This window comes from Salminus brasiliensis, chromosome 6, assembly GCF_030463535.1.
Source record: "Salminus brasiliensis chromosome 6, fSalBra1.hap2, whole genome shotgun sequence".
Classification (NCBI taxonomy): Eukaryota; Metazoa; Chordata; class Actinopteri; order Characiformes; family Bryconidae; genus Salminus; species Salminus brasiliensis.
Window position 1 is genome coordinate 2887248 of NC_132883.1, and position 14741 is coordinate 2901988.

The 14741-nt window shown below is 44.1% G+C and overlaps 1 protein-coding gene across 3 annotated transcripts in view; it reads right to left on the reverse strand.

Annotated features, from left to right (window-relative positions):
• nfic (nuclear factor I/C) overlaps positions 1 to 14741 on the reverse strand; it is a 194643-nt gene that overhangs the window by 132646 nt on the left and 47256 nt on the right. For all 3 annotated transcript variants that reach the window (XM_072681322.1, XM_072681323.1, XM_072681321.1), the window contains exon 2: positions 1133 to 1664. In XM_072681322.1, coding sequence (XP_072537423.1) covers positions 1133 to 1664 — 532 coding nt within the window. The remainder of the gene's footprint in view (positions 1 to 1132; positions 1665 to 14741) is intronic.

Consider the following 14741-nt stretch of genomic DNA (forward strand, 5'->3'; position numbering starts at 1 on the left):
GGATGCAGGGTCTCCAGAGGTTAAAAATAATATCTAAAAGTATTTCCAGTAGGGGAATCCAGTGGGCAGTTTTGTGTTAGGGTGTAGCTGTGATGGCGCGAATGGACTGAAATCAGCTGTGAACACGCTGAACATATTAAAAAAGAATAAAGCTTTTCTCAGACTTACATAGATGGATCCAGACAAATAAGGACACCCCATGAAAACATAGTTAAACAACACTGAACAATTCTGAGAGATGTAGGTGATATAACTAAACGCATAAAACAAAAAAAAATTATATAAAAATCAAACATTTATAAAATGTAATTAGATTAGAAGAAAAGTAAGATTTTCTTACATTGTTTTCTACTTCAGATGTGTACAATTAGAACCAGCTTATTAAATGTATATCATAATTAGAAAAATATTAAATATAGATGTGTAAACAAAACTAAAAGGTAACTACTCATACAATTATACTATGATATTAGCATAAAGATAAAATGGACTTGAAATTGCAAAAATATCCTTTATCACAGTTACACAATATGTCCAAATATTTGTGGACACCTCTTCTAATGAATGCATTCAGCTGCTTTAAGTTGAACCCACTGCTGATACAGATGTGCAAATGCATAAACATACACACAGCTTGTCTAGTACCTGTAGATAAGGACTTCCAATAGAATAGGACTCTCTGGTGCAGATAGACATGATGAACCTATTGGCATCATCGTGCCTAATGCCAGGGGTGGTCTAGAGGGGTTTAAAGCCCCCCAGCATTGAGCTGTGGAGCAGTGGAAGAGCTGTGCTCTCTGGAATGATGGTGGTGGTGTACTTTTGGGATGAGTTGGGGATGATGAGGTGGGGTGGAGACCTCACTAATGCGCTCCTGTCGCTGAATGCAATCAATTTCAGAAGAAACAACGGATGACCAGGTGTCCCAATACTTTTGTCAAAACTAAATACGTTAATGACAAATTAAGGTCACTCCCAAGTATGATTGTGAGTCGTCAAGGAAGACAGACAGACTAACCGCAATCAAGCAAGAAGACCTGAACTGTGATGGTAACCAAAACATCACGATTCAAACACACATCCATACACACACACACACACACACTCGCTAGCCCCAGGCCTGCTTACTCACCTCTCTCCTGCACGAAGTAGGCCAGGTAGAGGTCCAGCTCTTTGACGGAGACGCTGATGTGGTGTGGCTGCACACACAGGATGTGGTTGGAGCACTGGCCTCCTTTCACCAGCCGCTCGCCGTCCGTGCTCTCCAGGGGAATTCCCTTGAAGAGGATGACCATCACCAGGTCCAGCCTCCACACCTTGTCGGCCTGTCGTAGGCAGTCGATCCGCCGCATTTTGCCCTTCTGGTCCGGGTTGGACAGGACGCAGCACGGCGGCTTCTTGCCCGTGATGGACAGCACGAAGTCCTCGCGGCACTCGGGCCGGATGTCCTTGCGCAGTTTGGCCAGCAGGCGCGAGGCCCACTTCTGCTTGACCTCGGGCTTCTCGCCCAGCAGCTCGTCCTTGACGGCGCGCTCCTCATCCTTGGTCATGCGCTTCTCGTGCTTCTTGAAGTACTTGCGTTTGCGCGCCTGCAGGTTGAACCAGGTGTAGGCGAAGGCGCGGACGTGCGGGAGCAGCGCCTCGATGAACGGATGGAACTCGTCCTGAGGGAAGGAAGAGAGGGATGAGTGAGGGAGGGAACTTACAAGAACGCACCGACTGCATGAATATATATCATGTCCAAAAGTTTGTGGACACATCTTCTTATGAACGCACTGGTCTTGCACCTATTGCTGATACAGACGTGCAAACGCTCACACACACACACACACACACACACACAGCTCGTCTAGTCCCTGTAGAGAAGTACTGCCAATAGAATTGGGCTATTTAAAGCTTTCCAATGGCACCATGCTGCCTAATGCCAGGCGTGGGCTATAAGAGGGGTATAAAGCCCCCCAGCAGCATTGAGCTGTGGAGCAGTGAAGAAACACAGAATGATGGTGGTGGTGCTCCATTCAGGACATTTGGGATGTGTTGGGGAGCTGAGGATGATGGGTGAGGTGGGCTGCAGATCATCAACCAACATCCAGACCTCACTAACACCTCTTGTCACCAAATGCAATCAAATCCTCACAGCAATGCTCCTCCTCCAAAATTTAGCAGAAAGCCTTCATCCCTGGACAGTAGAGGCAGTTCTCCAACAAAAGCAGGATCAGCTCTTTTTAATATCCTTGATTTCAGAAGAAACTATGAATAAATGTGAAGGTGTCCCAATACTTTTGTCCATTCATTAATATATATATATAGGCAATATGTTCAGAGGCTATTCACCTGTTATTCAATGTGCACATGTCCTAAAAGTGGCCAGACTCTCATTCTCAGGCACTTGTGGATGCTCTGATGGCCTAGAGGTTAAGGGTCAGTAGCTTCAGGGCCAGAAAGATACATCCTGTGACAACTGCTCAGGTCGTAAAGGTCAGAAGGTGAAGCGCCTGTTTGATGAATACACACGCTTTCTCTCCCTGAGGTTGTAAACCAACTATGAGGCTGTGTACTGAAGCTCGGGGGGGACTTGGGGTTAAGCTGCCTGCAGAACGGACTGGGAACTGAGAGCTCCTGCATGGACGAGATCCTGCACCAGCTGCCTGTCTTCTTCTTCTCGGCATGACAACACAAGCTACACACGACAACGACAAATGCAAAAACTAAAAAAGTAACATCTCAAAACATTCATTTTGAGCTTTTTATGACGTCACAAAAAACACAAAATCGTATGAAACCGACTGTGTTGGCATCAGCCGACCAGCCTTTTTAGTGACTCTCACACTCAGTCTTTCATTGTTTGTAGCAGCGATGTGCCAAATGAACCCAAACCATTGCAACGCATAAAGCAGATACACTGTTGTATGAAGGCCAACACACCACACCACCCTCTCTCCGATCCACAGTGACAGATTAACAGCTGGCAGGTGTCCAGAGGCCTACTGCTCCAACAGTCAACATACAGGGTAGAAGAATTACCCCTCTGACCACAGTGGGCATTCCACACATTGCTCATGTCCATCCATTTATCAGAGAGAACCAAGGACATATATACAGTCATTACGGTTAGAATTACTCCTCATCATATAGGCAGCGTAATTACAGGCTATTATCTGGGCACAGTCGTAGGCTAGGCTCTGAGGTATCCTGAGTGGAAATGTATACCTGTTTAATCTGTGCAATCTGTACCTTTATGCTGTAGCAACGGTAATTTTGTAGCATCAGGTCATTTTATTATTATTATTATTATTATTATATATAATTATTTATTATTATTATTATTATTATTATTATTATTTCGGAATTATTCCAAAACAGCCACAATTAAACATTTGTGTTATGTATTTTATGTCTTTTATTCATATATAAACGACTTTTTCCTTGTCTAGGAGACGTTAGATATTATATAATGTAAAGTTAGAAATATCTATATTCTATTAGATGGTTTATATGCTCATATCTGCTCATTAATCCTATTATAATTATATATGTAAACATATGTATTATAAGAATCTATGTAATGTAATGTTAATTTACTACAAAAACTGTGTAAAAATGTATTAAATAACTACTATGAATTATTCAGTAGTTATAATGAATTATTCTGTATCCACTATTAATTATTATTCAGTATCCACTTCATATCTTCATTATCCAGCATGTATTATTCAGAATCTACTGTGAAGTATTTTTTCGTGTCCAGCATGTATTATTCTGTATGCACTACAGATTTTTATATTTACTATAATTAGTAACCAGTATGTATTGTTTAGTATACTACTATGAATTATTCAATATCCAGTATATATTATTATGGATTATATTCATTATTATTCAGTATCCACTATGGATTACTCAACATCCAGCTTCAACTATTAATTATTATTCAGTATTCACTATCTAGGATTCATTAGCTTCTACTATGAATTATCATTTGGTATCCACTATGTATGATTGATTATCCAGTGTGTATTTTTCAGAATCTACTTTTTTATTACTATTTTTAGTATCCAGCATGTATTGTTCACTACATACTATGAATTATTCAGTATATACTAAGAATTATTCATCAGTATCTGCTATAAACTGTTATTCAGTATACAGTATGGATTATTCAGCTTCTACTATGAATTATCATTTGGTATCCACTATGTATGATTGATTATCCAGTGTGTATTTTTCAGAATCTACTTTTTTATTACTATTTTTAGTATCCAGCATGTATTGTTTACTACATACTATGAATTATTCAGTGTCTACTAAGAAAACATCATCAGTTTCTGCTATAGATTGTTATTCAGTATCCAGTATGTATTATTCAGTATCCAGTATGAATTATTCAGTATCTACCATGAATTATTCAGCTTCTACTATTAATTATTATTCAGTATCCACTATGTATGATTGATTATCCAGTCTGTGTTATTCAGAATCTACTGTTGATGATTTTGTAGTATCCAGCATGTATTGTACATTACATACTATGAAATATTTAGTATCTACTATGAATTATTCATCAGTATCTGCTATAAACTGTTTTTCAGTATCCAGTATGAATTATTCAGCTTCTACTATTAATTATTATTTGATATCCACTATGTATGATTGATTATCCAGTCTGTTATTCAGAATCTACTTTTTTTACTAATTGTTAGTATTCAGCATGTATTGTTCATTACATACTATGAAATATTCAGCATCTACTAAGAAAACATCATCAGTTTTTGCTATAAACTGTTATTCAGAATCCAGAATGTATTATTCAGTATCCAGTATGAATTATTATTCAGTATCCACTATGTATGTTTCATTATCCAGTATGTATTATTCAGAATCTACTGTGAATGATTTTGTAGTATCCAGCATGTATTGTACATTACATAATACAAATTATTCAGTATCTACTAAGAAGTATTCATCAGTATCTGCTATAAATTGTTATTCAGTATACAGTATGGATTATTCAGCTTCTACTATTAATTATTATTCGGTATCCACTATGTATGATTGATTATCCAGTGTGTATTTTTTAGAATCTACTTTTTTATTACTATTTTTTAGTATCCAGCATGTATTGTTCATTACATACTATGAAACATTCTGTATCTACTAAGAAAACGTCATCAGTTTCTGCTAACTTATTCAGTATCCAGTATGTATTATTCAGTATCTACTAATTCAGAGAGTGCCACACAGCAAATCTGCCCGTGTTGAATCAGCACTGTAAGTGTTGAAGGTAACACCCACAGAAATGCTTTAACCCTCGCAGTGCCACTTTTAACACTGGCAAAGCCGCTGTGTGTATGAAACCAATATGTGGGCTCTGCAGTTCTAAAGGTGAGGCACTGGAGCGTGGACCCACCCACAGACCCCCAGACTTTAAAGAGTTAATCATCAGCTGTTTTTTTTTTTATATTAAATCTGAAGCATGGTGAGCTGCGATTCCTGCACTGAGCCATGGAAGCTGCAGATTTACGGGCGGACGCTGCAGAGCTGCTTTGCGGATGTTGTCGAGCAGGCGCGTGCTCCTCTGTGCACAGGAGGCTTCTCAGTAAAACATCACAAAGCCGCAGAACTTCATCGGCCCGGCCCGAGCACGGCCCGTCATCATTTATCCAATTACGTTTTGTTGACTATTTTCCCTCTTAGTGGTAACTTTCGACAACAATACACATCTGTGTGCCTCCCAGGCTGCTGCCGACCACAGTGCCTTAACTGTTCAGAGCGCGATCGTTCCGCAGCCTCTCGTTTGGTCTCGCTAATCACTTCCATGCTTCGGCTTTGCTAGAAACCTTCTGCCAGCGCCGGCCTGCAGTCCAAAATGGCGCCGAAAAAAAAGTCAAACAAAAAAAAAGCCTGCATGACGACCAGCTACCCAAACACATCACCAGCGTTTCGGAGATGCACAGCGTACAGCCTGCTGGGTTTGGATTTGGGCGTGCATGAGTGGCACATGCAACTTATGTGTATGTGTGTGTGCATGCATGTGTGTATGTGTGTGTACGGGACAGTCATAGCAAGAGTAGTGCTCATAACCTTTAAAAAATTCCTCTCACTGTTGTCATTCGTACTGTAAGGAGGGGAGATTTGCAGTAGGGGCCGACTGATGCTACAGTGCTGAGGCCGATACCGATATCGGCCTTAAAGGACTAAAAACCCAATAAACAAGATTACTTTATTTTTATATTTTAAATATTAATATTAATGAGTAGTTTTAGTTAGACTGTGCTTTACTGGCTGACAGGCCTGTCAGTATTTCCTAAAGTCAAGTACACAGCAGAAACTCAGCCTTAAACATCTAAATCTAAATATTGTGGTTAATTAACTTATATCAGTTGGTCTCTAATTCGAAGCGTATAATACAATTTATGTTGCCGCTCTCTCTCTCCGAACTCTTGTATCTCCAAAAAATCAACTTTATAAAGGAAGGGGGAAAAAAATGTCTTGATACAATGTAAAAATAAATAAAGAAAAATAATAAAACTGCCAGATTCCAATTATACAAAAATGGAAATACAAGGTTAGAGAGAGAGAGAGAGAGAGAGAGAGAGGTAAGTTGTTTTGCGACACCATACACTACACTACCAACACACAGCCCAGCACAACCCAAGATATCACTGCACAGTACTGTACCACAAAGTACCTTACAGAACAGCACAGTACAACACAATACAGCACTGTGCAGAACTGTACAGCACACTACAGTACAACACAGTGCAGCACTGTACAACACTACACAACACAGCACAGTACAACACAGCACAGTACAGCACAGTACAACACTACACAACACAGCACAGTACAACACTGCACAACACAGCACAGTACAACACAGCACAGTACAGCACAGTACAACACTGCACAACACAGCACAGTACAACACCGTGCAGCACTGTACAACACAGCACAGTACAGCACAGTACAACACTACACAACACAGCACAACACAATACAGTACTGTACAACACAGCACAACACAGTAAAGTACAGCACAGTACACCACTGTACAACACAGTACAGCACAGTACACCACTGTACAACACAGTACAGTACACCACTGTACAACACAGTACAGCACAGTACAACACAGCACAGTACAGTACAGTACAGCACAACACAGTAAAGTACAGCACAGTACACCACTGTACAACACAGTACAGCACAGTACACCACTGTACAACACAGTACAGTACAGCACAATACACCACTGTATAACACTGCACATTGCACCAATGTGCAACACAGTGCATCACAGCACACTATACTGCACAGTACAGCATAACACAGTACAACACAGAGCAGTACAGTACCAAACAAAACACAGAGAAACAGCCCAGCACAAACCAGAGTACTGCCATTCACCTCACTGCCCTCAGTCCACCCCACACCTCATCACAGCCAAACACACGTGTGTGTGTGTGTGTGTGTGCTCATGTGTAGCTATAAAGATGCCACCTCTGCTAATAAACACAGTCCTAGTGAGTAACAGCTCGTAGGCCCTTCAAACAGAACCCATTTGACCCTCGTTCTCACTTTCACTCGTATTGTTCTCTGCGGTGCACAACCAGTCTGGACGTCCCACCAAACACTCGGCCTTCTTCAGCAGGTAGCAGATATCCCCAATACTGCAGCAACAAAGACTACATGTCCAAATATTTGTGGACACCCCTTCTAATGAATGCATTCAGCTACTTTTATTAGCACCCATTGTTGACACAGATGTACTAGTCATTGTAGAGAAGAAGTACTGCCAATAGAATAGGACTCTCTGGAGCAGATCAGCATCATGAACCTATTGGCACCATGCTGCCTAATAATGCCAGGCGTGGGCTAGTAGAGGGGTATAAATAAAGCCCCCCAGCATTGAGGAGCTGAGGAGCAGTGGAAGAACTGTGCTCTCTAGAATGATGGTGGTGGTGGTGCTGCTCCATCCGGTACTTATGGGATGAGTTGGGGAGTTGGGGATGATGAGGTGTGGTGGTGATCATCCCACATCCTGACCTTACCGACACTTTTGTCGCTGAATGCAATCAACCAAATCCTCACAGCAATGCTCCTCCCTTCCTCCCTGAATAGTAGAGACAGTTACTCCAGTAACACAAGCAGGACTCTTTTTAATTCCCTTGATTTTAGAAGAAACAATGAAGAAATGTGCAGGCGTCCCAATACTTTTGTCAAAGTAGTCTGTGTAGTATAGTTACAGCCTTTACTCGTTCCACTACTAATTAGCCCTGCAGCTCTAGAGACTAAAAGAAAAAAAACTAAAGATGCGAACTTCAGACACAGAACATGTCCTGGCTGGTTGACTGCGCTCGGGCGAAGCTTATTTTTTAAAATCCGACTATCCCTTTACAGAGCTGTGAGAGGTGTGGGTTAAGAGAGAGAGCGAGAGCGCGAGAGAGCGAGAGCACGAGAGAAGAAAACTGAAGTACTCGTCTATTTTTACCCGAGAGCAGCAGCAGGGCATACCGTGTTTTTATTTCCAGTTATTCCAGCGTTTCGGACGGGCTGGAGCGGTGCAGAGCAATCAGCTCAGGGGTAATTGGGTGTTTGGAGAGGGCCCTGTCCCGACCCGAAAACACGCAAACTCTACACAACCCCCGTCTGCAATCACGGCCGGAACAGCAGCCCGGGCGGCACAGCTACGGTTACTGTATAAACTCGCCTATAGCTGCACTGAGAGAGAGAGAGAGGGGGACGGAGAGGGACGGAGTGAGGGAGGGGAGAGAGATATGGCAGAGAAACAGAGAGAGAGAGAGAAAAGGTGATAGAGAGACACAGCGAGTGAAAGGGAAGCGAGAGAGACCGGAAAGTGAGCGAGCAAGAGCACATATTAGACAGACAAAGACAGTAGCAGTAGCAGAAGGACTAAAAGCACGTATTTCGGACAGGTTTTACGACTTGCACTACAGCTCCCGTCCACTGGTGGCGCTGTTTTGCGATATACACACAACCTGTCTGTCATGTCCAGCGTCCAAAACCGTAAAACCATCAAATACAAAGTCCAGTTCGCTCACAGGGTCACGGACGAACTGGCCAAACTGCTGAATCACGGGAGAGAAGCTGGTTAGCATTAGCTCAGTTAGCATGGCCGCTCCGTGCAGCTGCTGCTGGCTAACTGACACGAGTATTAACGATAAAAACGGCGAAGTGGAGTGACCGGTGTTGGGAGGACTAGAAAGGAGGACTGAGAGGCCGGTTCTGCTGGGTTTGGAATCGTAGCCGGATATCTAGGCCTAGATACGTTAGCTAGCAGGCTAAACACCACAGCACAGGCCGTGTTCCAGCTAACCGAGGCTCAAATCCACCTGTTTAGAGGATAAAGGTCATATCTGAAAGCTGAGAGTCGGGGGAACGGGGTTAGGAGGGTTTTCAGAGCGTGACTTCAAGAATCAGTGAGAACCCACAGCGCCTGAAATCTGTGGTTCTCTTAAATGCAATAAGCTTATTTGGCCGTGTACTAGATAATGTAGCGAATCTGAGGTGATGATGGGTGAACACAGCAGTAGGCTTAGGGTTGGGGTTGGGGTTGGGGTTGTGGTTGAGGTTAGGCTTAGGTTTAGGTGTAGGGGTTTATCCAGCTTGGAGCATTGCTGTGAGGATTTGATTGCATTCAGAGACAAGAGCATTAGTAAGGTCAGGATGTTGGATAATGATCAAAACCCAAACTCCTCAACTCATCCCAAAAGTACCGGATGGAGCTCCACCATCCATCATTCCAGAGAACACAGCTCTTCCACTGCTCCACAAGTCAATGATGCTGGGGGGCTTTATACCCCTCTATGGGTATTAGGCAGCATGGTGCCAATAGGGTCATGATGTTGATCTGCTCCAGAGAGTCCTATTCTATTGGCAGTACTTCTTCTCTACAGGGACTAGACAAGCTGTGTGTGTGTGTGTATGCATTTGCACATGAATGAATTCATTAGAAAAGGTGTCCATAAATATTTGGCCATGTCAAGTCCATCTTATGCGGATGCTATAATGCTAATATCATTAATGTAATTATACCTATTTAGAGAGTAATTATCTTTTAATGTTATGTCAAATGCTCTAGCTCAGCGATGCTAACGCTCAACGTGCCGCTCCCGGAGCCAAAACGTGACCTAAGACACTCCATCAGCAATCAGCGATCGGGACAGTGACAGACGAGCCCGAGTCGAGCAGCACGGGACGATTTAAAACCCCTCGCCGCTCAATTTCGCAGAAGGCCGCGGGGAAATCAAGGCTGCTCAAATGGAGCGGGAATTTACAGCAGGTCCCGTTTCCCGCAGATGGCGGCGCGCGTCCGATCTCCCGTCCTGAGGATAGGGTTGCTCTCATTACGCTCAGCCCAGCACCAGAAAACCTTACAGCCGCTCCTCCGGAGAAAATAAACATTCATTAGGCTTTCCTCCTCAAACGAAACTGCAGGGAGCACTCAGCCCGAGGTCAGCCTGAGCCCCGGCCAGGCCTCAGCCGGGGAGTTAGCGGAGTTAGCGTGCTGTTGGAGTTACATCTACTGGAGAAGCAGGCAAGCTGGAACTGAGCTCTCCATGCTTGGCCCACAAATACATGATTTGGACAAAAGTATTGGGACACCTGCTCTTTTTTTTAAACTTCATCCAGCTTTCGTTTGGAACGTTGCTGTGGTCAGGATGCTGGTTGAACTCCCCAACGTCCCCTAAAAGTACTAGATTGAGTCCCTCCATCATTCCACAGCTCCTCAGTGCTGGGGGGCTTTATACCCCTCTACTCGCCCACGCTTGGCTTTATTAGGCAGCATGGTGCCAATAGGCTCATCAGTGTTGATCTGCTCCAGAGAGTCCTATTCTATTAGTAGCATCTCTCTACAGGGACTAGACTAGCTGTGTATCTGTATCAGCAATAATTGCAACTTGAAGTAGCTATATGCATTCATTAGAAGGGCGTCCACAAACATTTGGACGCGTAGCGTACATGCAACAGAACGAGGCCTCTCCTCCCTCTGTGTGTAAAATATTGTGGTTTTTAAAGCAGCATTATGCAAGAAATGGTTCTCGCTTCCCCCTACAGGTGAAAAGTGGAATTCACACCTCTCAAGAGGACACGTTTTTACATGCATTTCTGGACAAGCTGAGAGAAGCTCCAGAAGCTTGATCTGAAGGTGGAGCAGCATGTGGGCTGTAGAGGCGGTAGAGTAATACTACAGGATTTTACACTAATATGACTCTATGGGTTCTGCAGCGTTACACAGCAGCAGTTCTGGAGAGAGGTTCTCCTCCTGCAGCTCCACCACCAAACCTCCATGTAGTGCAGTAGCAGCAGCAGCGTTCCCGTAGAGACCCGTACAGTCTCTCCATTAGGCCCAGTACGAGCTTCACCAGCGGTCTGGGAAGTTCACGGCAGGGGCTACAAAAGGGTGCTGGGGTTTGAGGGGTGTAATTCAGCTCTCTGTCCAGCTTCAAAATGCTCTAATGTTTTCCTAACCCCCCCCTCCCCTCACCCCCCGTCACCCCCCTCGCCATTCTGCCCCCATTCCAGTCTGTACAGCTTCCATCTGTTCAAACCCCACTTTTACAAGCATCTGAGGACAGCCACACAAACCTCTCTCCCTCTCTCTCCCTCACCCTCACTCTCTCTCTCGCCCTCCGCTGTGTAAATCATCAGCCTCTCTCGTCACTCTCTGAAGGAGGAGATTGAGGAGATCAGGTTGAGAAGGTGAGCGTTTATCTGGAGCTGAACCTGCTGTTCAGTGTTTGCTGGAGTAACAAGAGAGCTTCCAAAAAAGCACATCTCCATCTCTCTCTCTTTCGCTACGTCTCTCTATCTCAATGTCTCCCTGTCTCTCTATCTCAATGTCTCCCTGTCTCTCTATCTCTCTTTCTCTATCTCTCTTTCTGTCTCTCTCTCTGTCTCTCTTTCTCTCTCTCTCTCTGTCTCTCTCTCTCTTTCTGTCTCTCTTTCTCTATCTCTCTTTCTCTATCTCTATTTCTGTCTCTATGTCTCTGTCTTTTTGTCTCTCTCTATCTCTATTTCTGTCTCTCTCTCTGTCTCTCTATCTCTCTTTCTATCTCTCTTCGTCTTTCCATGTCTCTCTATCTCTGTCTTTTTCTTTCTCAGGCCGCAGTGCTTGGAGGCGGCTCTGAGGGGCTCTGGGGGCCTCTGGGGGGTAGCTGAAGGATGAGCCTCGGTGGAGTGGATGAGATGGAGATCAGTACTGGCACGCTGCCAGTAATAAAACCTAAATGCTATGCGAGCACAAAGCAGGAGTCCAGCAGCAGTGTCCTTAAAATACCCCCCTACACCCCCCCACATACACACACACACACTACTATATACACACAGAAAACAGAGTAAAAAGGAGAGAGAGAGAGAGAGAGAGAGAGAGAGAGAGAAAGTGAGCGAGAAGAAAGAGGGAAAAAAGAGAATAAGGAAAAGAGTGGGCGAGAGACAGAGAGCAAGAGAGAGAGAGAGAGAGAGAAGAAAACGAAAGAGGGCATAAAACTCTGATTCCTGCCTGGCCCTGGGCTATTACACTAATGTGCACTCGCGCATACACACACACACACACACACACACACACACACACACACACAAGCATGCATTCACACACGACAAGAAAGTCTGAGTTTCCTAGCATGTGAACCCATACATGCTACAACACACACACACACACACACACACACACACTCATACATTAATGCATGTGCAGACACACACACACACACACACACACTCCACAGAAGAAAGCTGCGGACCATCCCGGGAGTAATCGAATCATTTTGTTATTGCAGGAATGGGAATGTGTTTCTATCCGCCGCGGTTGCCGGGAGACGGGGTTTATTATGGCTAACAGAGGGAACCGGGTTCTGTTTCTTTCTCGTGCAGAGTTTTTTTCACGGCACACACTCGTGCAGCATGTGGGATGGTGGGGGTGGTGCTGGCGGGTCAAGAGGATGACTGAATGGAGGGGGGGGGAGCTGCGGTAACACACACAGAAAGCGTTGCTACGGTTACCCGCCAGTCTCCAGCACGTGTCACAGTCGGAGCTTTTCCCGACCGCCTTCCCGAAAACTTTCGCCACAGGAACCCGGCGAGGAAAGACTGACTTCAGCGCTCAGAAATGCGCCGCCCCGTTCCGAGCCACATCATTAACAATCAAAATAACTCCGCAGACCTTTCAGAACTGCAATTTGTAGCAAGAACCACGTGAACCGTTCCATTAAGGAACCACAAAAAAGGAACCTCCGCGTTTTCCCTTTTCCCGTCCCGGCCTGGCCGGAGTGAAGCTGGACAGAACTGCAGACCGCTGGCCGGACTGGAACACCTGCACTGCTGTTCTTCCCTAGAACCTTAAAGTGTTCTGTAGTTCTGTTCAAACAAGGGGGTTCTTTAGAAGGTTCTTTAGTTCTTTAAAGAACCCCCTTTAGTTTGCTACAGAGAACTCAAAGAACCACTGAATGTTTAATAGCTGATTACCTTTTTCCCTTTGTTCTTTGCATTGATAAAAAAACCCTTTGTAGATGGTTCTAGATAGCACCAAAAGGGGTTCCAGTGGTCTTTTTGAACAAAACACTCTACAGAACCATTTACGTAAAAGAGATCACGTGTGAGTGTGAGGAACCTTTAAACTGGTTAAAGAACCTTTACAATCAAACTGATGTTCTTTAAGCCTTTGAAATGTTCTTCACACTCTCATGCAACCACATGGGATGCCATAGCAACCGCCTAGCAACCACTAAGCAACTCCATAGCAACCACCATGGCACTCATCAGCCACTACTTAGCAAAGCCTTTAAATGCAACTGAACCTTCAGGAGCCAGTTAGAGGCTTTCTACCTTGTACCTCACCATGGCAACCCTTTTAATGTCACAATCAGACAAACACACTAAAAACTCCCAAACTACAAGCAACTCTGTAGCAACCACTTAGCAACAACACAGCAACCACTTGGCAACACTATAGCCACCCACTGGGATAGCACCATCTAGTAACATAACAGTTGGGGTATCACAAGCAACTCTATAGCAACCACTTAGCAACAACATAGCAACCATCTAACAAACATGTGGGAGACTAAAGCAACTGCCTAGCAACCACTAAGCAACACCATAGTAACTACTAAGCAACACCATAGTAATCCACCTAGGAACACCTAGCAACATTGAAACATCATAGAAACAACCACTTGGGATACCAAAGCAACTCTATAGCAACCACTTAGCAACAACACAGCAACCATGTACCAACCACTAAGCAACTCAATAGCAAACATTGGGGACCATAGCAACTGTCTAGCAACCACTAGACAACACCATAGTGATTAACCTAGCAACACCAAGGCAACACTTACCAATACTACAGCACTCCTCAGCAACAACCTTAGCAACCACCTAGCAACCATCTACCAACCACTTAGCAACTCCATACCAAACACGTGGGAGACCATAGCAACTGCCTAGCAACCAGGTGTATAGCAGGTGAAAGATATCAGCAAGCCTGTTTGTGAGGAACTGAGGGATACTTGGGATACCACAGGCAACTCTATAGCAACCACTTAGCAACAACACAGCAATCATGTACCAACACCTAGCAACACTATAGAACTCCTCAGCAACCAACTTAGCAAAATCATAGCAACCAAATGAGATACCATAACAACAATCTAGAAACATGGCATTTGCAATGATCATAAAAAAAAACACTTGGGATACCACTTAGTAACTTAGCAACT